The sequence below is a fragment of the Artibeus jamaicensis genome, unplaced genomic scaffold (genome assembly GCF_021234435.1).
Source record: "Artibeus jamaicensis isolate MK-2021 breed Jamaican fruit bat unplaced genomic scaffold, CSHL_Jam_final scaffold_1964, whole genome shotgun sequence".
Lineage (NCBI taxonomy): Eukaryota > Metazoa > Chordata > Mammalia > Chiroptera > Phyllostomidae > Artibeus > Artibeus jamaicensis.
In genome coordinates this window covers 1,872,516-1,894,854 of record NW_026522030.1, presented here as the reverse complement: position 1 = coordinate 1,894,854, position 22,339 = coordinate 1,872,516, and the positions used below count along the sequence as shown (strand labels likewise).

The window sequence follows — 22,339 nt, the reverse complement described above, 5'->3', positions numbered from 1 at the left end:
ACGGCCCACCGCACTGACCACCCTACCAACCCCAACCTCCTCGCTGCCCCTCGGGCACGGCGGCTCCCTCCTGTCTCTCATGCTGGGCCAGCAGCTGTCCCCTCGGCCTGGGACACCCTCACCCTGATCCCTGCTTCCCCTGCTCCTTCCTCTCTTTCCTGCTCTGCTCACGTCACCCTCCCCACGAGGCCCTGCCTGAGGGTGAACCCTGTCCCTGCCCGCTCCCCTCTCCTTTCCTCTCGGCTGTGGGACATTCACCCCCCACAGAGGTCATTGGCTTCTTCATCATGTCCTCTCACTGTCAAAACCCAAGTGGGTCTTTGTTTTGTCCACTGATGTGTCGCAAGGGCCCAGAACAGTGCCCAGTACACGCCTGGACCTCTAAATATCTGCAGATATGTGACGTCCCTGCGGACGAGGAGGCCTGAGTCCCAGCAGGCCAGCGAGGTGCAGGCAGATGACGTGGGGAAGCTGTTCTTGCATCAGGGTCCCGAGGGCACCTGTGGAAAGAGTCCTGCGCCTCAGCACAGACCCACCGCACCTCAGCCTCCGGGGCTGGGCCTCCCGTCTGGAAGAGGAACGTGTCCCTGAGGTCCGGGTCCGAGGCAGCCAGGGCCAAGAAGAGCCAATCCAACCTGACCACGGGTATGAGGGTGCCGATCCCAGCTCCACCTCCAAACTCAGGGTGTGATCTCGGGCAAGCAGGTTCCCGTCTGGACAATGAAGGCTTTGGGCCACTGGTTTTCAAAGGGGGTGTCCCTTAGAGCCCCGCCCAGTGTTTGGGGGCAGGACCCCAGAGTGGGGGTGGGAGGTAGTGAGAGGTCAGGACCCTGGGCAGCCCGTCTCGGCCTCGCACAGGCTGACCCCTCCTGTCTGCCTTTTGTATGTGGTTCCCCACGAGGTTCTTTCTGAAGAAAAGCTTCCAATTCCCAAAAGCGTCTGGGGACCACAGGCTGAACGGTGGCTGGGACTCGGGAGACAGACACCACGTTGCCAGTGCCGGGCCTCAGGCACACGCCTCGCCCACACGCCTCGCCCCTCGAGGTCTCCCTCTCCCCGTCTGTCTAAAGCAGGGTTGGACCCAATGAGCCCGTGATGCCCCCGACTGAGAAGTGCAGGGACGCCAGGGGACATGACATGAGGCAGCGTGGGAAGTGGGTGAAGACAGGGAGACCGTGTCTGCGGACGGACAATTATCGTCACACAATATAACACTGTAATGGCAGAATCTTTTACATGAGAGTAGACATTATGGAGCGCAGTTCCATCAAATGAATATAATAGACTTGTTTTATATTACAATGCACACTGTAATTACACATTTCAATAATTCTTTCAAAGCGTTACACAGAAGCGTCCTGCAGTAATGGAATCCTGTAACCATATATAACAACTCGCCTCAGGGGAGGACGCCACAGGTGGTGACGGTGACCCAGGGGCCTGCCAGCCGTCAGGGAGGACCACGACCTCCTCCTGCCCACGGTCACACGGCTTCTGACCCAGGGAAGGACGCTCTGGCCAGGACTCTCTCCCCGGCTCCCGCCTGCCCCCCCACCCGCACACACCACCCCTACCTCCTGTGTCTCTTCCCTGCCTGCTGCCCTCCCAGGGCTCCCCTCTGTCCCCAAAGAGGCCCACCTGTCTCCTGCTGACACCTGAGGCCCAGACGGCCTCTGCAGCCTGTGTCCTCCTAGTCACTCTGGATTCTCAGGAATGGCCAGGTGGGTGGACAGCTCACTCACAGGTCTTTGTGAGGCTGTGAGGACCCAGCCTCCCACCTCTTCAGCACACGAGTTCCCCGCCGACTGTCACGGCTCACCAGGACGCCCACTGCAGGCCCCGCCCCACCCACTCTCAGGCCTTTTAGGATCCTCTTTTCTGGGTGCCCTTGTTGCCACAATGGATCACAGACATAACATAGTTAACTGTGTGCTTGCCTCTCCCCACTGGGCCTGGCAGTTCTGGGCGAAGGTGGATGCTGGAAGATGCTGAATTTGACCACTGGTTACCTCGCCACCCTTCCTGAGTGTCCACGTTCCAACCCCCGCCCCGCACACAAGTCACAAATACACACACACACACTCACGGACATGGGCTCCGGCCACTGGCTTCCACCACCAGGGGGCCCCGTATCCTAGCCCCCCAGTCTCTGACCCCTGGCCCTGCCGTCACTCTGGAGAAGCCAGGGTGGCCCTGATCTCTATCTTCACTGGGTCTGCCGCCGCCACCAGCCCACCAGTGCCACGATGAACAGGGACCACACACTGTTCTATCTGGAAGAAAGTACCATTAATGTAAGTAGAGGATCTTTTTGAAGTTGAAAATCTGAATAGCGCAGTGGGCTCTCCTGTGAATGGCTGTCAACAATGACGTGACTACGGTATTTGCCTGGGAAGGTGGTTGGCAACCACTGCGACCGTATTAACATCATGATCGAGTAGGCAGGGGGTGAGCCGGGGGTGCCCCGTGCTGCCCTCTGGGGCTAGGCTGGGGCGGCAGCTTCTCCAGGGACTGAGTCAAATCGACAGAGCCGGAAGGGTCCTGGGAAACCAGGACAGGGGATGAGTCAGTCAGAGGCAGGTCGAATGCCTCTCTCTCATCGAGGCTGAGAGGCTGATGCCCAGAGAGTGGCGGAGCCTGGCCAAGCCAGGGCAGGGCTGGGCTTCGGATGTGGTGGGGGGAAGCTTCTGGGAAGGCCGCCAGCCCGGAGGAGCAGACGCTGGGGTGCAGACCGCGCCCGGCGCACCCGCGCTGTCTCGGCACTCACCTCCCTCAACTGTGCTCGCCCCAAACACTGCATGGGGCCTGGGGGCTGCAGCCGGCTGATGGGTTGTTCGAATCCAGCTCCACGGCCCACTGCCCTGTGACCCGGGGAAGGTTACTCTGCACTCAGTCCTTCACCTGAAAAAAAGCAGCCCCTGCCTGACAAGACTGCCACGTGACCACACGTGACATCACAGATGCGGCAGGCTCGGAAACTAGTCTTCCCTGTTTGCGTTACTACCAGTGTTCTCCCCACCTAGTCTGGGTTCTTCCAGGAGGTGAGAGAAGCTCTGAGTGTTCGGTGTATAAAGATGTTTACCAGGGCCAGCATGGTGAGCAGAGCGCACCATGGGCTGGACCTGGGCCCTCGCAGGCCTGCCGGCCAGTGATGGCAAAAGCAAAACCAAAGAAAATCATGCTCGCACAATCCAAAGTCACAACAGTGGCCAAGTGCTGGCGAGGAAGAAATCCTGTTGTGTGTGTGTGATAGGGGCTTCTGAGTGGAAGACTTCTCTGAGGCATAAGCAGGAGCCAACCAGCGAGAGAAGCCAGAGATGCCAGGGAAGTAGATGAGACGGTGCAAGGCAGGGAAGTCTGTGCAAAGGCCCTGTGGCCCAAAAGGAAAGCCCCATGCGAGGGGTACAGGTGGGGGAAAATAACAAACGGGCAGGACTCGGCACACTATCTGCAGGCCATGCTATGTGGGAAGCAGTCGACATTTTAAACACGGAGACAATACAATCAGCTTTGCATTTTGAAGAATCGCCCTAGCGGTGGTTTGGGGACACTGGAAAGGGCAGGGGTGGATGTGGGGAGGTCAGCTGGGAAACCATCACAGCAAGTGGTCCAGGTGAGAGACCTGGACTAAGGTGGTGATGAAGAAGCAATGGTCGTGCTCATGGACAGGACAGGGGGAGGGAGGAGGTAGTGTCAGTGGCGGGGGGATGGGGGGGACTTCAGTATAAGCTGCTGGCAGCAGAGGGCAGAACCCTCACTGAGTTGAAAGATCAAGCAAACCTCAGGGATTTAGCCAATGTCTGGGCCTCGAAGCCGTCTTTTTCTTCCCACATCCCAGCCTGGCAGTGGAAATGAGACTAGGTTCTATTAGAGCCCCAGAAAGGCACGGCGAGGCCCTGGGCCTCCGGACCCGCTCCGGCCGCCCACTCGCCCCCCGCACCTGCTGCCCAGCAGAGCGAGCTGGGCAGGCCCATGTGCGGCAGGAGGTAAACACGCCTGGCCCTGAAGGCAGAGGCCCGGCTTCTCGGGAGACTGGATGAGTAATTTTGATAATTGAATTTTTGAGTTAGACTTAAAATATGGCCAAGATTGAAGAGGCAATTTGGCAGGGTCAGGAGCCCCCAGGCAGGTTTCTCTGCCTCCACAATGCTGGGAACTTATTAACAAGATCACTCTTTCTCCTGTCCGCAGCCCCATTTACAAGCGATTCTCAGGGCCGCCGTGTGCAGCAATTCAATCGTGGGTCTCTGGGCCCCTGCTCTGTCCACCCAGGGAGGTTTTGTCCGAAAGGTACAGTGAGAAAACTTGGGGCTGTGATAGAGGGAAGGACTGCAGTTTGGGGACCAGACAGCATTTCAGGGAGACAGAACAATCCAGAGGACAGGACAATTTAGCAAGCCGGTTTTGACAGACTCAGGTTCAAGTCCTGGCTCCAGCACTTACTAAGGTGACTCTCCACCCGTTTTCTCATTTGTAAAATGGACAGGACGGTGCAGACTGAGATGATGAACAGTGTGGCCACTGCTGAGCTGGTGGGTGGAAGCCTGGAGGGGCGAGAGTTTTGCCCTTTGGACTGACAGGGAACTGGGCAGGTGGCCCCCCGGGGGGCGGGGCACGGTGGAGGCCTCTCTGCCCCTCCTTCTCTGTACATTCTGCCCCTGCAGCTGTTCCTCTCAGGTGCAGCTCCAGCTCTGTGGACACTGGTGGTGATTAATTTCCCAACCGGAAATGGGCGCTTTTTCCGATTACTGCTTCAGAGACCCCTGAATTCAGCTGCTGGCAACATTAACTCACCAGGGACAATGGAGCCTTTTCCAAGGTCCAAATTGTCCTTATTTGCAGCGTTTGTTCTTGGCCTGAATCCAGCCCAAGCCGGGCTGCTCCTCCACCTCCCAGAGGAGGGAGGGCCCCCACTGGTCCAAGGCTGCGAATATTTCACACAGCACTGAACCGCGGACACAAATGTGCTTTGCCTTGGATTGCTGTGTTCCCGAAAAGCTGCGAGTGACGAGGCGAGTGGCCGCTGGACGCCCAGAGCACCGCCTCCCAAGGCCCTGCTCTCAGGCAACTGTAGAGTCTGGGATGTACCAGATCAAGTGTATCTGCCCTCACAGCCCTTCGCGCCCATGCCCTTGCCCTTGCCAATGACCGAGTTCAGCTCCCAGGGGCTGCGCGCTGGCCCCAACAGGCAGTACACTCAGAGCCGCCAGTGAGGGAGGCAGATTGCTCCCCTGTGGGTACGTGAACCCGGGTCCGACTTCCAAGCCCCACCTGAGCTCTGACCACTGTCCTGTCTGAATTACCCTGCCCCCACCCCCACCCCCAAAAAAACCACTTGTATGTGTGCTCATCAATCATGGGAATGTGAACGGCACTTTGAAAACTTCCTCGAGACCAGTCCCTGGGAGACAGTGAATTAAGACTCAGTACTTTCTGGAAAGGGTCTGGCTACTCCCACTTTTGAGGGTCACGCACTGATCAGGACTGGGCAGGAAGGTGATTCCCAGTCTACAGGGTCTAGATGAACGACCAGAGGAAGTGACTTGGGACTCGAAGCCAGGCCTCCTGCTCCCTCCGCTGAACCATGTGGAGCCACCCTGGCCACAGATCAGAGCTCCCACTGAGGAATCCAGGCGTGGCTTCCAGATAAAGGATCTACCCTGTGATTTTATGCCTGAGTTTCCACACACTGGAATGCATTAAGGTCCAACTGCACAAACACTTCTCATGAGAGAGCTCAGGTAACAGGAACCCAAACAGACCGGGTCCTTCTTGCCACTTGCCCCGCCCCTCACCTGATGGAAATAGGCAAAGAGTGGGGGGTGGGGGGTGGGGTTGGAGGGATGAGGCCGGTTCCCTGACTCCCGGCCTGGCTTCTGCTCCTCTGCTTTCTGTGCCTCCAGCCAATGCAATCATGGCACCTCAAGTCACCATGCTGTTTGGGGAGCTGCAGGGGCACCAGCAGGGAGCACTCTGGGGTTTAGGACAGGAGGGATCAAGTCCCAGCTCTGCCTCACAAAGGTAGGGACCTTGGACGAGTTACTCAGCTGCACTGTGAACACAGGCCTGGCCCAGGCCCTCCATCACCCCCACCTCCAGTGAGGCTGCGGACTGAGGAAGCAGTGGACCAAGTCACGGAGTCATCACGTTGCTCGGCCGCCACAGCCGAGGAAGGCTCGGAAGGACCATGAAAAGCTGGCTAGAAGAGAAGGGGCGTCTTGGGCCAAGGCTGGGAAGGGCACCTTCATGAGCGCAAGACAGCTCAGTTTCCCGGGACCACGAAGGGAGAGGATATGAGATGAGGGAGCCAGGGTGCCACGGGGCCAGACCTGGGTCCATGCGTGAGGAGCTCAGATGAAGCCACTCACATGTTCAGAGCAGGAAGCATCTGGTCAAGGGCACCGTGTGACTCTGGTGGGGGGGGGACCCAACTCGAGAAGCACAATGGAAAAGGAACGAGGAAGGAGCCCAGTAACAGCAAGAGGCAAGGGACCAGAGACTAGCATCTCTGGGAGGTGGAAGCAGAGAGGACCAGGGGTGAGCCGGAGGGCAGGTGCCAATGGGCAGAGGGCAGAAAGTCAGAGTGAGTGACTGCAAAAGGAAAGCAAACTGAAAGGTCAGCCAAACCGGCGCGAAACTCGCCAGAACGGTGGCAGAAATGGGCCCACAGAGGGCGAGGAGTGAGGGCTCGAAATGCTGCACAAAAGCGGCTCACGGGCCCGGCTGACGTTGCAGGCACCCAGGTGGTGGGCGCAGGGCTGAGGCCAAAGAGCGCGGCAGGGCAGGCAGTGTGAGGTCAGGGTGCGGCTGTCAGCGCCTCTCGGGCCCACCTGGCCAGTCCGGAGCCTCATCTGCCAACGGGGCCGAGCCCCAGCCTGTCAGCTCCTCGGGAACATCAGGAAGCTTAGGGCAGAGAGGCAGCACAATTAAACAGGAAGGTCAGTGACAGGGTGGCAGCACACGCAGTGGGCAGCGATGAGGACAGTGGAGCAGGAAGATCACGGTCCTTGTGAGGACACCACAAGGCCAAGCCCCCACTGCAGCCTCCCTGGTCTTTCCCCGGGTGGGAATGGCACCACCTCAGGGGGCCGCTCTGGGGTGTCTCTGTACACTGCTGAGTCCATGCCAGGTGCACAGGCCAGGTGCAGACGCCAGGTGCCCCAGCCATGCCACGTGACATCATGCCTCTCCAGACCCGACTAGAATCAGCAGAGACCTTGAGCGACATCTGAGGGCCACCCCCAAGCTGTCCCAGCCTGCCCCACTTGGGTGTTGGGGACCTGGGCTTCGAGGCCACACCCAAAGTAAATGCAGCACCAAGCTGAAACAAATCATTTGAAACAAATCATTTCACATGAATTTTCAAACCACCGGGCTGACTGGGCAGGAAGGAAAACCGGGTAAATGTGAGACCCAGAGGTGCGTGGTGGGGACGCCCCACTCCACGGGCTGCCCCAGAGGCAACGGGCCCAGCGCCCAGAAGCCCAAGGCCTGTTCGACACCTCACTGCAGAGCACCCCGGCCTTGCTCGACACCAGCCCCTAAATCAACTTTAGGACAGAAAACACGAAGAGGAAAAACAGACTTCCTCTGACCAGACAGCTCATTTCCCCTCAGTAAGCAGGAGCCACACTTGGAACAGAGAGGGCGGAGAACCACAGCTTTATTGTCTGAGAGCTCTCAGGAGCCTGGTCTGCTGGGGCTGGCCGCTCCTGCGTGGGCGCCCCCGGGCCTCAGCTGGGAAGAGAGAAGAGAACAGGAGAGTTTTAGGTCCGAGGGTCTGAGGTTAGAGTTAAAGGTGACATTTTATTCTGCAACTACTATCAAAGATACCGTTCGGTCAGTAAACATCTGTGGAACCGAATGACAATGAGATCACACTGTACTCATTCATTAAAAAATATGTATTAAATGCCTACCATGTGCCAGGCACTATTCACTGTGTTTCTCATGGTAAAAACTGCACCGACTTTAGGAACCAGAACCAGGGACGCCGCGGCCTGATTAAATGAGAGCGGCGGGGAGCCACAAGCATGGGGAGGACCCGGGCCCTGTTTCTCCTCCTGCCCTGCCCCAAACGGCTTCCAGTGAAAGACACTCAAAGGGGCTTTACCTCCAGGTTTCCTCTGGCCTTCCGAAGGATTTTGTGGGTTACGACCACTGAGGAGAGAACAGAGAAGGGGACGATTAGATACAGAGGCCCAAGAAGACAGCGCAAAGCCAGGTGCAGGGAAGAGGAGCCCCCCAGACCCCAAATGGTTCAGACAAGCCTGAAGCACTCAGGCCAGAGAGAGGTGTGAAGGCCACACACCAGGACCAAAATAATCCATCACAGAGGGTGAACCAGAGGTGCCCCTTCAAGATACCACGCTAAGCCACAGCCTCCTAGCAACACCAGAGGCAGAGCGGAGGGTGCAGCGCCATGTTCTGGACAAACCTGAGGCCCTGCAGGCCGGCTGGGTACTCAGGTGTACCCCAGGCTCACCTCTACGGGCCCAGGAGGGCGACACAGCAGAGTGGGGAGGGGCCTACGCCTGGCTAGCATCCTGCATCTTTGGTTGCTGGGAAGGGGGTGTGCCCCACTCCAAGCAAACCCATGTGTGAAAGCCAAGCGAAGGGTCAAGGGCAGTCCTGTAAAGTTGAACTTGACCCTAACAGCACTTGGAGCCAGCTCCTAACGTCCTGGGAGGACAAACTCCGGCACTTTTCCTCCTTAGCTGCCCTTGAGCTGGCAGAGGAGCCCAACGTGCTTCCTGAGCAAGTCATGCTCTCCCAGGGCAGGAGGGCGTTGGGGGGCTGACGCAGGGGGGCCTGCAGGCCTGGCACTCCGAGCTGTGCATGGGGCAGATGGCTAGGGTACTGGGACCCACGGGAGGGACGGCAGTGTCCATCTGTTGGGACTACAACTGTGGGGTCAGGTGCTTCTTCCCTCCAGCTTTCTCGTGACCAACACAAACGCCAGCAGCATGGACGCTGCCAAGGAACAGCTCTGTGCCTGACCAGGGATCTGCTCTACACGGAGCTTGGGGAGGGCCAGGGAATCGGTCTGCTTCCCGGAGGAGGCAGCTCGGGCTCCCAGAACCGGGCCACTGGCTGGTGGCACCCAAGGCTCCCCATCAACTCATTTCTGCAGAGGCACCACTCCGTGGCCTTGAGAAAATACTTATTTCTTGCCTCACAGAAATGTCCGCCTGGCAATAACAAAGTCGGTTTGCCTCTGTGACACCCGGGGGAAGGACAGAGAGGCAACGAGAACTTCAGAGGTGCCGCTGCTTCTCCGTGTCTCCCCCAATCCCGCACTGCAGGGCAGTGCTACCCTGGGCCCGGGGGTAGGTGTCCCACGTCCCCGGAAACTAAGTGCAAGTTCGTGTGTGAGTGTGTGAGTGAACGTCTGCATCTTTCCAGAGATCACACCTCTCCCGAGTCGCCAGTGACTGAGTATCACAGCCGTGGAGGTTAAAATCACGAAACGCTCAGAGAACACAACTCCCGGTGGAAGAACAGAGGCTCGCCTGCCCCGGTGAAGGGCCCCCACATCTGAGGGGCACTGCCTGCCTCCCCCACTCACAGAAATCCCCACTGCCGTGAGAAGCTGGAGGGAGGGAGTGATAAAGGGCATGTTCCAAATCCAGACTTGCCTGGCGCAGAGGAGTGACTCGAACCCGGGTCTGTCCTGCCCAGTGCTGGCTCCTTCTGCATTAGCAGAGTGCTGGCAAGGAAGCCACCACCCACTAGTGTCCAGCTGGTAACAACTGTGACCCAGGTGACTACCCCGGCCCCGAGCAGCAGGTCCTGTCCCAGAGGCTGAAAGTGAAGCCGGTGATTCCAGGCCACATGGCGAGGGAGTGGCAAAGTCCCCAGGTCTCGGGGCAACAGTCTTTCCTTCCTGTCCACTGCAGACTGTGGGAGGAGCTGCAGTGTCCAGCTTGCCCCCGGCAGAGAACAGGCCTAGGCCCTTGCTCCTCCCGTTGCCATGCAGGGAAGGGTCAGGAGGGGACACTACGCCAACTTTCACACAGTCACTCAGAGCCAGGGGCAGGCCTGTGAGACCGCAGGGAATGAGCACCTACCGAGGCCCTGACCCGTCAGGAGGAGCGGCAGAGCCTGGCTAGGAGAGCCACAGCCAGGTCTGCCACCACCCGCGTGACCCTGCGCACGCTCCCCTCCCGACACTGAGCCGCGCACCTGCTCTGTGCCAGGCCTCGGAGACACAAGAGATGGGTGACGCCGTCTGAGCGTGGGCGATGCTGCGACACATCTGGGGGTTTCCACACTAGTCGTGGTTTACCACCTCCACACGCGGGGTTCGGTCCGACCCACTGGGACAGAGGAGGCAGAGGACAACGTCTGTTGAGCCTCTACCCTATCCCAGGAAGAGTACAGTCAAGTTCAGGTGTCACTCCCACCCGATGAGGAAACAGGGCGCTTTACAAAGCTGTGCTGAGAACCGAGGCCCGCCTGGCGGGTATGAGTCCTCCGGAATTACTGTCTCCCATCACAGACGGCGAATCTGAAGCTCAGAGAGCTGACGTCACTTATTCCCGTCACACGGGGGAGTGGAGATCTGAACTTGCTGGTTAACCAGTCCACACTCACCAGCCTTCGCATCGGCTGGGTTCTGTCCTTCATATCTGCCCGGTGGCTCACCCACCTGAACCTACCGCCCGCTTCCAAAAGGTGCTCACCTGTGAACGGGGCTCACTCAGTGTGCCCTGACTCGTTCGGGGCTGCCGAGGGGGTGCTGAGACAGCAAGTCCCGACTCTCCCTGGACTTGGGGGCTAAGCAAAAGCACAACTTCCTGCCCCCCTGCGGCCCCAGGTTCACCATTCTGCAGCTCACTCTCTGCTGCCCCCATTAAGTCAAAGCTCCCCCTGGCCAAACTGCCCCATTCACCTCTGTCCCAGCGCCTGGCCCAGGGGCACAGAGCAGGACCCAGTGCCTGCTAGTGACTAAGCATCTCTCTTTGCAGTTCCGACTCTGCCAGTCTCACAGTCTGTTTTCAGAAGGCTCCTATAGAGCTATGAAGAACTTCCACTTGACAATAATCCATGCTCTGTACTTCTCAGAAATGCCCCAGAAACGCTGGACTTCGATAAGAGGGCGCAGAAGACAGCAAGGAAAGAAAAGTGCCACGGTCAGCAGTTCTGCTAAGACAGGGAGGTGACAGGCTGACAGCCCGAGGCTGGGCTGAGGCTGCGCTGCCAGGAGGCTCCGGAAGCAACTCGGAAGCTGCCCCTGAACACATAGTGCAAATGAGAGTTGAGAGTCCACAGTGGGGACACACAGCTGCTCCCAGCGATCTCTGGAGCTCCCACATCAGGGCTGAGGCGGACCTCATAGTCATTTCACCTCTCCAACCCTGGGCCTTGTATGGGTCTGAGGAGTGTCTCTCACACCCGCCCCCTCGTCCGGATGCCCACTGCCCAGCCCGCACCTCCTTCTCGTCCACCCGGCCAATGAACCCGCTGCCCCTTGCCAGCCTTTCCTGCACGCAGGTGTGACAGGCTGATGCTCTGCTCTGACAGCCAGACACCCGAGCCCGCCACCTCAGGCCTTTTGTGATGCAGTCCTGTCCCCCAGACCCCTCCTGCCTCAAGTGGCCACTTACAGCTCTTAGTCCAGCCATGTGAAGTGTCGATGGCTTTGTGCACATAAAGCCTTATTTCTTTGCTCTCTGCCTTTGTCCACACTGTTCCGTTCCCGCCTGACCAATGCCTACTCCTCCCAGGGCACAGTGACACCCGCCCCACTGCCACCTTAGTGCTCCCTGAGGGCCTGCCCATGTTCCCATCATTGCACAGGCCAAGCACCGGCCCCCAATGAGGTGACAGTCCACACACAGTGGCCCGCCCGCAGAAGTCTGGTAAGTGAATTCATTTGTCTCTGTGGGTCCCCAAGGAACCCACAAACAAGAGGTGTGATGGCAAACGGTCCGAGCTCCCAGGGGCTGGTCCAGGGCTGGCCCTTCAGTCCCCGGAGGCAGGAAGTGGTCAGACACGGCGGCCACCCCGACCGCTCACTCACACTGATCGAAGATGACTTTTTCCTGGTGTTTGCTCAGCTGCAAAAGCTTCATGGTGTTCTGCAGCTTCTTTTCCTGTTCAAATAATCTTTTATGTAGTTTGGTGATCTCTGCCTTCATTTCTCCAATCTAAAGAAAAGAGGAATTAGAAAACTGAACAGAGGATAGAAAACCATCCTGCCACATAGGCAGAATTATAAAACCATGTATAAAGATGCTCAACCCTGACTAACAAAAGATATCCAAATGAAAAGTAGAAGCCATTTTCTGCTGGTCAGAATGGCAAAAACAGGCAGAATCCAGCGACGGTGAGGGTGTGGGGAAGCTCTCTCAGGACCGCTGGTGGCCCAGGGGGAACAAGTGTCCTGTCGAGGTTTAACCAAATTGTAAAATGAACTTAACCCTTTGACTCAGTGATTCTGCCCTGTGGCCTTTGCCCCCAGGGAATAATAGAAGCCCGGACACGCGGGTATTCAGAGATGCTCAGCTCAGTGGTGCTCGCGGCAGGAAAAAATAAACTATCTGCTTCGTCTCAATAAGGAGCTAGCTAAATAAATTACGGTGCTCGCACACAGTGGGGTAATTCTGCAGCTATTAAAAATGATATAGTAGAGCTCTACTTATTGACATTGTACAGTGACAGCAACAAGGAGCCCAGAACAGCTCCCGCATAGTCTTGGTTTCATGAAATCGAACACATAATCTCTGTACCCACAGATGGGTGTATCAAGATGTCTACAAAAAACTGGTCACAGAGAAATATCATCAAAATATTGAGAGTGATTACCCCCAAGAAATGTGATTCAGAATGTTTTATTTTTGTTTTTAAAAATTTATCTGGTTGACTTTTTAAACCAAAGCTATAATGCTCATTTTTTTTTTTTTAGTTGTTAAATCTTAAGGAGAGATAGAAAAGTATTATTAGGAGAGTGTGATCCATGAGACAAGCCGATTTTGACCTTTCAGAGGTGAGCAGAGCAGGAGGGGCCACGAAACCAGACACCCCGTCCTCGGGAGCAAAGTGTGCACACCAAGGAGGCCTCTTCCCCAGTCTCCTCCGAACGCGCCCCAGGGCTTAAGGACACGCCCTCCTAAACGAGCCGCCTGCACGGTGCCCTGGCACAGACTGCCCTCTGCCACATGGAGGGGAGCTGTGCGCTCGCCACAGTGACCCCGGGTCCTCGCATAAAGGAGGACATCGCCTCACTCTAATGCTGATGAGGTGCCAGGGACACTTAACTCCTGTTTGTAACACTTAGTCTATGGCAAAATTGGTTTCGTTACATGTCAGTGTGCTTAAAAGTCACAGAGACGATGGCAGGTGAAGGCTTACTGTATGTGATTTGATTAAGTATTAAGTAAAGCTGTGAAATGTGCATGAAAAGAGAGACCTGCTTGTATGAAAACTAACATATGCCTTAGGAAAGACGTGATAAAGGCAAGTCACTAAAAAACACATTACTGGCAAATTAGGTGTGGGTGAATCAACCACAGAAGTTGTGGGAAGAACACGGTCTAGAGGAATTCTATATTCAAACTGCTTCTCATGTGTCTAAGTTTCTTCTTCACCTTAAAGAAGCAGAAACTGGAAGTGACAGCCATACATTATGGATGTGATTTAGGAAGGGAAGGAAACGCAGGCCTCCACTCAGCGGACATGCATTCAGAGGGAAGGCGCTGGCCTTACATCAAAGGAATGGCAAATGAATGTACATTGAACTGTTTTAGGTTGAACTAAAATGTTTAAGGTATGTATCAATTTTTTACTCCCTGCTTTAACCTACTTTTGAGATTAAACAATTGTGTCAGCTACAAGGGCTTCAACTGTTCTTCCCAAACATCCTAATGTAAACATCAGGTGTTCTCCACTCTCTTCCTCCTGCTAAGGCCCCACCGGGATTTGTGTTCGGGCCACGACTTTAAGGGCCGCACATTCTAGGACAATCACAGAGCCGGGATGCTCCCCGACCATCGCTCCACTGCAAGGGTGAGACTCAAAGGAGGTAACCCCTGAAGGCAGGGCGGAGGGTCACGTGGCCCTGCCCGGCTAACCTCCATTCTGCCTTTCTGCCTCCCCAGCCTCTCTTCCTCCCTCTAAAGTCGGCTCAGCCATCACCTCCTCCAGGAAGCTTTCCTTGAGACTCCACCCCAGGAGTCTAGGCTGGCTTCTGCACCTTTGGGTGCCCACCCACTGTGCGCGACGCTCCCCCTACACTGCCCATCTCACGCCGGGTGGTAACTGGTCCTTTACGTGTTTGCTTGCCCTCCTGGACCACACGCTGCCTGAGGGCAGAACTCAGTTCTTCCTTCTGACCACCAGTGCCTGGCACCAAGTAGGCACTGTGAGACCAGCTGCCAATGGGTGGGGGTGGGGTGGGGGGGTTAGTTGTCAGGTGCAGTCTCAAAACACACTGGACACGTTCCATCCAGCCCTGAAACGAGGAAGTTAGATCATCATGCATCTGCTCTCCCTCTGAACCAAAGCACTTTTACAGCACGGCTACACCGTGGTGGGAACAGCAGGGTTCCACGGCCCCATTCGTCACTTCCAGCTGTGCTGATGCTGCGGCAAGGGAGTTTCAGTCCAGGATTCCAGAAAATGGCAGTAATCAATATCTAACTTGCTGGAGGCCACTGTCACGGAGAAAGTGAGACCCCAAGTGAAGCACAGAGAGCCTCGCTCCCAGAGGAGCTCCACAGAGCTGAGCGCGGAGCCAAAAAGCACCCGCCGCCCCCATGAGTATCCGTCTGTCCGTCCGTCCACCGGACTCTGGAGCTGGGGCATTCTTTGTGTGTCGCATTTGTTTTCTTTTTCACAATGAAGACACTCGAACATTTACAGAAGTAGAAAGAACGGGACGAGGGACCACCAAGGTACCCAGGAATGACCAAATCGTGGCCAAAACTGTTCCATCAACATCCTCGCTCTAAGAGTACTTTGAAAACTGATCCTAGAAGCCAATCACATTTCATCCGTAAAACATTTTAATGTATAGCTCTAAAAGAAAACGATTCTCTTAAAAAAAAACCCACACAATATGATCAGAGCTTGAACAATGACAATGACCGCCTCCTGTCACCAAATGCAAGTCAGCAGACACATTTCTCTGACCACACCACAGCTTCATTTAACAACTGGTTTGATTCTAATTAAATTGGATTACAAAAATCACCACATTCTGCATTTGACTGATTTGTCTCTTAAATTTCTTTTGACCCAGCAGCTCCCTGAGCCCCGGTGGGACTTGTAAAAAGAGAATGTGGGGTCACTCCCAGACTTTCTGATTCCGTGGGTCTGTGATGAGGTCCCCAAATCGGCCTTTCCAGCCCGTTCGTTCCTAGAGGTGCTGATGCTGCCGGTCGAGGAGCCAGACCTTGAAGACCCCGCAAACCTGCAAGTTTCACTTCCCACCCCCCTCCCCCAGGATAAAAACAGTTCTAAGCTCCTATCGTACATTTCCTGCCCCACATCTAGAATCAAGCCACTTCTCCAAGGACTCCCTAGTTCCTTTCAGTGGGGAAAGGTATTTAGAAACCAAAAGTTGGCACTAGAGGCACTCACTGTTCTGGTTTGAACACTTTTAAAGTCTTTTAAGTAGAAAGAATGCGTAAATTTTTTAAATAGTAAATACATCGTGAGTTCATACTGATATTTCCAATTTTGGAAATCCTTAATTTCCAAAAATTAAGGATTACAGGAATTTTACTTCATTGATTTTTTTAAATTTATTTTATCTCTTCTGTGACAGCAAAAAATTCAACATATTTGTTTTATCTTATAATAGAAATATAACAGTTTCATAATATCCACACCAGCATTATTACTAACAATTTAATCACTGAAAACAGCCACAAATGTCTTTGCAGCTCTCTCTGCCCTCAGAGTGTCTCCCCGAGGGACAGCAGGCAGCCGAAGCACCGTCGGCGACTACGAGTCTCCTCTGTGCGCCTGTGCCTTCCACACCATACGCACCAAGGTCTGGGCACTGCATCTTGCTATGAATCTTTAGAAACAGCTTTTATTCTCGCTTTGATTTATTTTTATTTATAATTATGTAAAAGCACTCATATGATTTCAAAGTCACATTTAGAAAACCAGGGCCACTCCCAGAAAGCTACCTTCCATCCTGCCCCTCCGCCCTCATCCTTCTCACCCCTACAGGTAGCCTGCATTTCTTATCGGTTATCCTTCCCTTTAAAAAATGTATAAATGAACAGGTGAATATATTTGCAACCTCCCACAACTTTCTTAGACAAACTGAGTGTATAGTCACACTTTCCTGAGGAGGCCAAGGGACTAGAGGGACAATGTATTAAATGCAAAAGGCAAATCAATGAATGACACTCGGAGAAAACACCAGGAGTGAAAAGCCACTGGGGTTGCTGGTGAAAACTTGGAGATCTGATTCACACACATTTCACACCAAGAAAAAGGCGCTGTACGGAACACGGGTGGGGACAGACCTATAGAACACGGGCGGGGACAGATGTAGGGAACATAGGCAGGGACAGATGTACAAAACACAGACAGGGACAGATGTATGGAACACAGACAGGAACAGACCTACGGAACACGGGCAGGGACAGACCTACGGAACACAGACAGGGGCAGACGTACAAAACACAGACAGGGACAGAGATATGGAACACGGGCAGGGACAGACATAAGAAACACAGGCGGGGAGAGGAGTAAGAACTGCACTCTGTCTATTTATCAGACATCACCATGTGCTGAGGACAAAAACACTGCATTGAGGGTAAATTGTTTAGTTCAGACACATTGTGCTTTAAAAATCCTGTGGACAAAGGTTCGAGTATGAAAGGAAATTATTCATTGATTCATTTAAAACATAAACAAATTAGACTTGGCCCCTCACTGAAAGCAGAGGAAGGCAGACACTAAACAAACAAATATGTAATTATAATTTGTGCTAGGGGCGTGCTGAACAAAAGCTATGACTGAGTGAACAGGGAGCCCTTTCTGACCTTGAAGGAACATGCAAGCTGAGATTTGAAAGGCCAGGAGCCAGCCAGCTGGGAGGGAGGAGGGGACAGGTAGAAGAACATCTGTGTCACCTACACCTAAGACAGAAAAGCACTTGGCGGGTTAGGAGGAAAGGCCAGTGCGGGCCGGACGCCAACGGGCCCCCTCCCTCCGACGCTCCCTCTCCCACTCCAGGCCCCACCAGCAAAGCTGGCTTTCCTGCGCCAGGACTGGTGGCACACGTCCCGAGCTTAGTGCGCCCACACCTGCTCCCCAGGATCCGAGAGGGAACCTGAGGACAGGCTCCTGAGACCCTTCCACAGAGAGAGCTGCCTCGCTGCTGCTCCTCCTCCACCTCGGCTGACAGACCGGGGAGCTAGCAAGGGGGTGATCGGGTGAGCGCCGACATGGAACGCACGTTCCCTTCTGCCTTCCTGCCGGCCTGTGGCAAGAACTTGTAGGTTAGAGAAGTGAAGGGGCAAACATCTATCAGGCCGCCCTGCAAAGAGCCCTAAGGCCTCCTTAACCTGTGCACTCCTGCTCCCGGGTGGTTTCTGTCCACCACGTGGGCGCTCATCTGCCACGATGCATGTTTCCCCGCAGACGAAAACCAGGGGCCACTCCGCGCTGCTGACTCCTGTTGGTGCGAGAGCAACTGTTCGTAATTTAGTCACACTCGCCTTACTACAAAGTCAAGCTTTTAAGGGAAGTTTCAATGGTTTTATAACGAGTGATTTTTCACTGATTTTTAAAACGTAGTTTCTAAGTAGTTAAAACAGACTTGAACGAGGCCCACCAAATATGATGCCAAAAGCTGACAAAAGGCATCAGACGTCGGAGAAAAGCATCTGAACTGAGACTCTGAGTAGAAGGGAACGAGCTTGGACCCAAAGCCCATAAAACCAGGGTTCATCCTCTGGACTCAGACACCTGTGCTTTCACGCCAGCTCTGTAACCTCCAGCACAGCCCTCACCCCCCCACCCCGCCCTCAGTTTCCTCAGGTGTGGAAGGCAAACAGGATCTCCCTCAACACTGATGTCCTGGGAGGGGGGCAGAGTGAGGGCAGCAGGGCTGCCGGGGGGGGCGGAGGGGGAACACGCAGGGGCCAGCCAGCATGGTGCCTGGCACGCTGCTCTTAACAAACATGCCACCTTCCCTGTCCTCCTCCCGCCACCCCCCCAACACAGTCCCCATACTGAGCACCCGCCCGACTGCCGTGAGCCAGGTCCTGGGCTGGATGCACAAGAGACTGAGACACGAGCCCTAGTGGCATCCTTGAGCCTCTGAACCAATGTGGCACCACCCACCTGCTCACAGTGCAGTGTGCACTGGCCACTTGTGGGGAGTGAGACCCTCCAGAGAAGCGTCAGCAACCTCTCGGCCTCTTCCAGGGCCAGCTTGGCTCTGCTCACGCCGGAGACAAACCTGCTCCAGGGTGCCAGGTACAGACCCTGTGTGGGGGGATAAGAAGGCTGTTATGTGGAGTCTTGAAAAAGACCGGGGACGAGCCAGCTGCAACGAGCGGCATAAATCTCCAGACCGCAGGGCTCGTGTTCCACATGCTGAGCAAGAGCCTGGGGCCAGATGACACCAATTTATTGTTCTTAAAGGCGGGTGAATTACAGATCATGAGAGAATTTTGGTGGTGATTTTAGCCCAGTCAATAACCATGATTAATAACCACCTGCATTAACTGTGTTTACTACGCCAAGCAGCAGCAGCATGGTGGGACCACTCTCACTGCCTCTCGGGGTGGCAAGCACCGCCAACAGCAAGGGAGGCAACATGGACTCCTCTGTCCCCGCCGCCCCCTGGACAGCTCTGCTCATTGCCTTGCACAGCTCGGCCTCACGAGTCCCTCCCACCCTCTCTGAGCTGGCAGAAGCCAACTCACACTGGGATGCCAAGAGCATGAGAAAGCAAGGAACGTGAACAGAAGGGGGAAACCCAAACTATATTTTTTGGTAATTTTTAAAGTATTTTTTATTGATTATGCTATTACAGTTTTTCCAATTTTCTCCTCTTTATCCCCCCTCCACCGTGTCCCCCCAGCCCTCCAGCATTCCCCCCCTTAGCTCATGTCCATGGGTTGTACATGTAAGTTCTTTGCATCCTGTTTCCTATACCTTTCTCTCTCCCTATTTTATGTGTACTGATTATGCTTCTCCCCTGTACCTTTCCCCCCATTCCTCCCTCCCCGCCCCCCCTCCCCACTGAAATCCCTCCGTGTGATATCCATTTCTCTGATTCTATTCCTGTTCTGTTTGCTTAGTTTTTGTTTTTGTTGTTTTTCTTTTCTTCTAGGTTCATTTGTTGATAGTTGTGAGTTTGCTGTCATTTTACAGTTCATAGTTTTTATCTTCTTTTTCTTAGATATCTAAGTCCCTTTAACATTTCATATGATAAGGGCTTGGTGACTCCTTTAACTTGACCTTATCTGGGAAACACTTTATCTGCCCTTCCATTCTAACGACTGCTTTGCTGAATAGAGTCATCATGGATATAAGTCCTTGCCTTTCATGACTTGGAATACTTCTTTCCAGCCTCTTCTTGCCTGCATGGTTTCTTTTGAGAAATTGGCTAAGAGTCTTATGGGAACTCCTTTGTAGATAACTGTCTCCTTTTCTCTGGCTTCTTTTAGGATTCTCTCCTTAACTTTACTCTTGGGTAATGTGATTATGATGTGCCTTGGTATGTTCCTCTTTGGGTCCAACTTCTTTGGGACTCTCTGGGCTTCCTAGAAGTCTATTTCCTTCAACAGATTGGAAAAGTTCTCCTTCATTATTTGTTCAAATAAGTTTCCAGTTTCTTGCTGTTGTCCTTCTCCTTCTGGCACCCCTATAATCTGCTATTGGAAAGTTTCAGGTTGTCCCAGAGGCTTGTAAGAGTGCCTTCACTTTTTTGAATTCTTGTTTCTTCACTTTCTTCTGGATGGATGTTTATTTTTTCCTTTTGTTCCAAATCGTTGCTTTGAGTCCTGGTTTCCTTCCTGTCACTGTTGGTTCCCTGAACATTCTGCTTTATTTCACTTTGGATATCCTTCATTTGTTTTTTTCATTTTTCAACCACACTCAATTAGATATGTGAACATTCTGATTACCAGGGCTTGAAATTCTCTATCAGATAGGCTGGCGATCTCCTCATTGCTTAGTTCTGAGGTTATACCCTGCTCTTTCATTTGGGCCCTATTTCTTTGTCTTGGCGAAGCTGATAGGCTGTAAGGGGTTGGGGCCTTCTTTGCTGCGCTCAGGAATTGCCTGTGGGAAGGGCCCAGAGACGGAACAGTGCAGCTCCCCTGCTTGTCCCTAGCATACTTTTCATGGGGCTCTTGTGTGAGACTGGGTGTATCTCCCACGATGGCAACCCCAGCAATGCCCACAGCCACCTTTGGGTCCCCTTAAGTCAGCCCCTCCTGGGGCAGCTCACTGAACGCCACAGCCAGCCCTGCCCCCCCCCCGGGCTGCCCATCTCTGAGAGTTTTGTGAGTCTGCAGGCCAGTCCACGCACCACCAGTCTGGTTGTTCTGGCTGATTTTTTCTGTAATTCCTTAGTTGTCAGAGTTCCATGCAGTTTGACTTTCTGGGGCTTTTGGTTGTTTACTGATTTTTGATTGGTTGTTATCCTCCTTTGGGTTGTGTGAGGAAGTGAAGGATTTCTACCTTCTCCTCCATCTTGGCTGGAACTCCCAAAATACATTTTTAAAAGACAAAAGGGCATTGTCTTCAAAATAAAGTAAATAAAAATAAAACAATACACCCCTTTCAGCTATCAAACTGGCCACAAAGCCACTTCTAGATAACACTGCTCAGGGAAGACAAAGGTGCAGCCACACAGCAGTGCTCCTGGAAGGGGCGGGGCTCCTGGAAAGGGCGGGGCTCCTGGAAGGGGCGGGGCCAGGTCTGCCACAGGGGCCCTGAAGCGTTCACACGGCCTTGGAGTGTCCAACTCCACCTTTGGAAACTCATCCCTAACACATTGGTCAAAGATAGGACCAGTGACGCATTTACAAGGACCATCACAACTGAAATATCCAACAGCCAGGTGAAACAATAAATAAATCCACATCAGCTTACTTCCAGCCATAAAAATCAGTTCTAAAACATAATGAGTGAGACAGGAAAAATGTTAATATACTGTGAACTGAAAGTCAAAATATAAAATTCATATATGTTGGAACCATAAGTAAGCTATATGAATGAGCTAAAAGTGTATTATCAACATTTTAAGTGTTGAGCACTGTGTGGTATTTTGATATTTTGTTTTTATGATTCTCTAGTTTCTAACTTTTGCACAATAAAGATTATAATCACAAAAGAACAAAAATCTTATTAATACTTATTGATTCATTCAACAAATATCTACCACACACCTATTCCAGGCCCTGAGCCAGGTAGTGGACAATCTTGAGCAAGACACTATCCCTGCTCTCCTGGAGCTTATCTAGTCAAATATAAAATGCAAAATTGACCTTTACAATGTAACAGTAAACAAAAAGGCAAAATAGGTATCAGAAAGCAGGGGGCTCAAGTAGCCTCAGGAAGAACCCAGGAAAAGGGACCAGTAGAATTTGGGTCCAGTCTGGGAGAAAAAAGGAAATCTGATGTCAAGCACCTGGCACAGGAGTCCTCAGAAAAAGGTAACTTTAACGGAGAAAGATTTCAGCAGGATGAGGCAGGAAGAAGACATAGCTACAAGGCACTGAGGGGGTCTTCCAGCCCAGAGGGCATCAGGGCTCGGACTGGAAGCCAGTAGTGGCCAGCAAGCAGGACACAGCAGGCAGCTAAGGCTGATGGGGGAAGGGCACCCCAGGGGGCCTGGGGATGGAGGTAGGAGGAAGGAAGCCAGCAGGCCTGCAAATGAGGGGCCCCTGGCACCCAAACTGCTCCCGGGGGCACGTGGAGTCTCTGCCCAGGGGAGTGAGGGGACGAAGAGCGTTCTTCGGGAAGCTGAGTAGAGACAGAGAGGGCCTTGGAGGGCAGAGAACTGAGCTCCAATCTCAACGGCTCCAAGGCACTGCAGCCCAGCACTGAGCAACAGGAATGATGTCATCCACTCCCAGGGCTGTTCTGGGATGGGAGAAAACACCACCTGAAAAGCTGCCCTTCAAGGAGAGATGGCAGCGCCAGCAGTCTGGAGGGGCTGCGGGCCGTTTCACACCGGGGGCTCAGCAGAGCTGCTAAGAAGCTCCCGTGTGGCTGCCACCCGCTGCGTGAAGCATGGGAATGTTGCTCTCTCACTCACAGCAGCTTGAGCCCACACAGAGGCCTGGGCGGGTGATAGCTAGGTGACTGGGCAGGAGACCAATGGACACACTGAAGGACCAAAGGGCAG

General features: G+C 53.9%; 1 protein-coding gene across 3 annotated transcripts in view; it reads right to left on the bottom strand.

Moving 5' to 3' along the window:
• Positions 1–7,643: 7,643 nt before the first annotated feature.
• Positions 7,644–22,339, bottom strand: part of CDK5RAP2 (CDK5 regulatory subunit associated protein 2) — a 163,880-nt gene continuing 149,184 nt past the window's right edge. For all 3 annotated transcript variants that reach the window (XM_037127451.2, XM_053656144.1, XM_053656145.1), the window contains 4 exons: positions 18,316–18,459; positions 12,026–12,152; positions 8,114–8,160; positions 7,644–7,737 (listed from right to left, as the gene is read on the bottom strand). In XM_037127451.2, the coding sequence (XP_036983346.2) occupies positions 7,681–7,737; positions 8,114–8,160; positions 12,026–12,152; positions 18,316–18,459 (375 nt within the window). In that variant the 3' untranslated portion in view covers positions 7,644–7,680. The remainder of the gene's footprint in view (positions 7,738–8,113; positions 8,161–12,025; positions 12,153–18,315; positions 18,460–22,339) is intronic.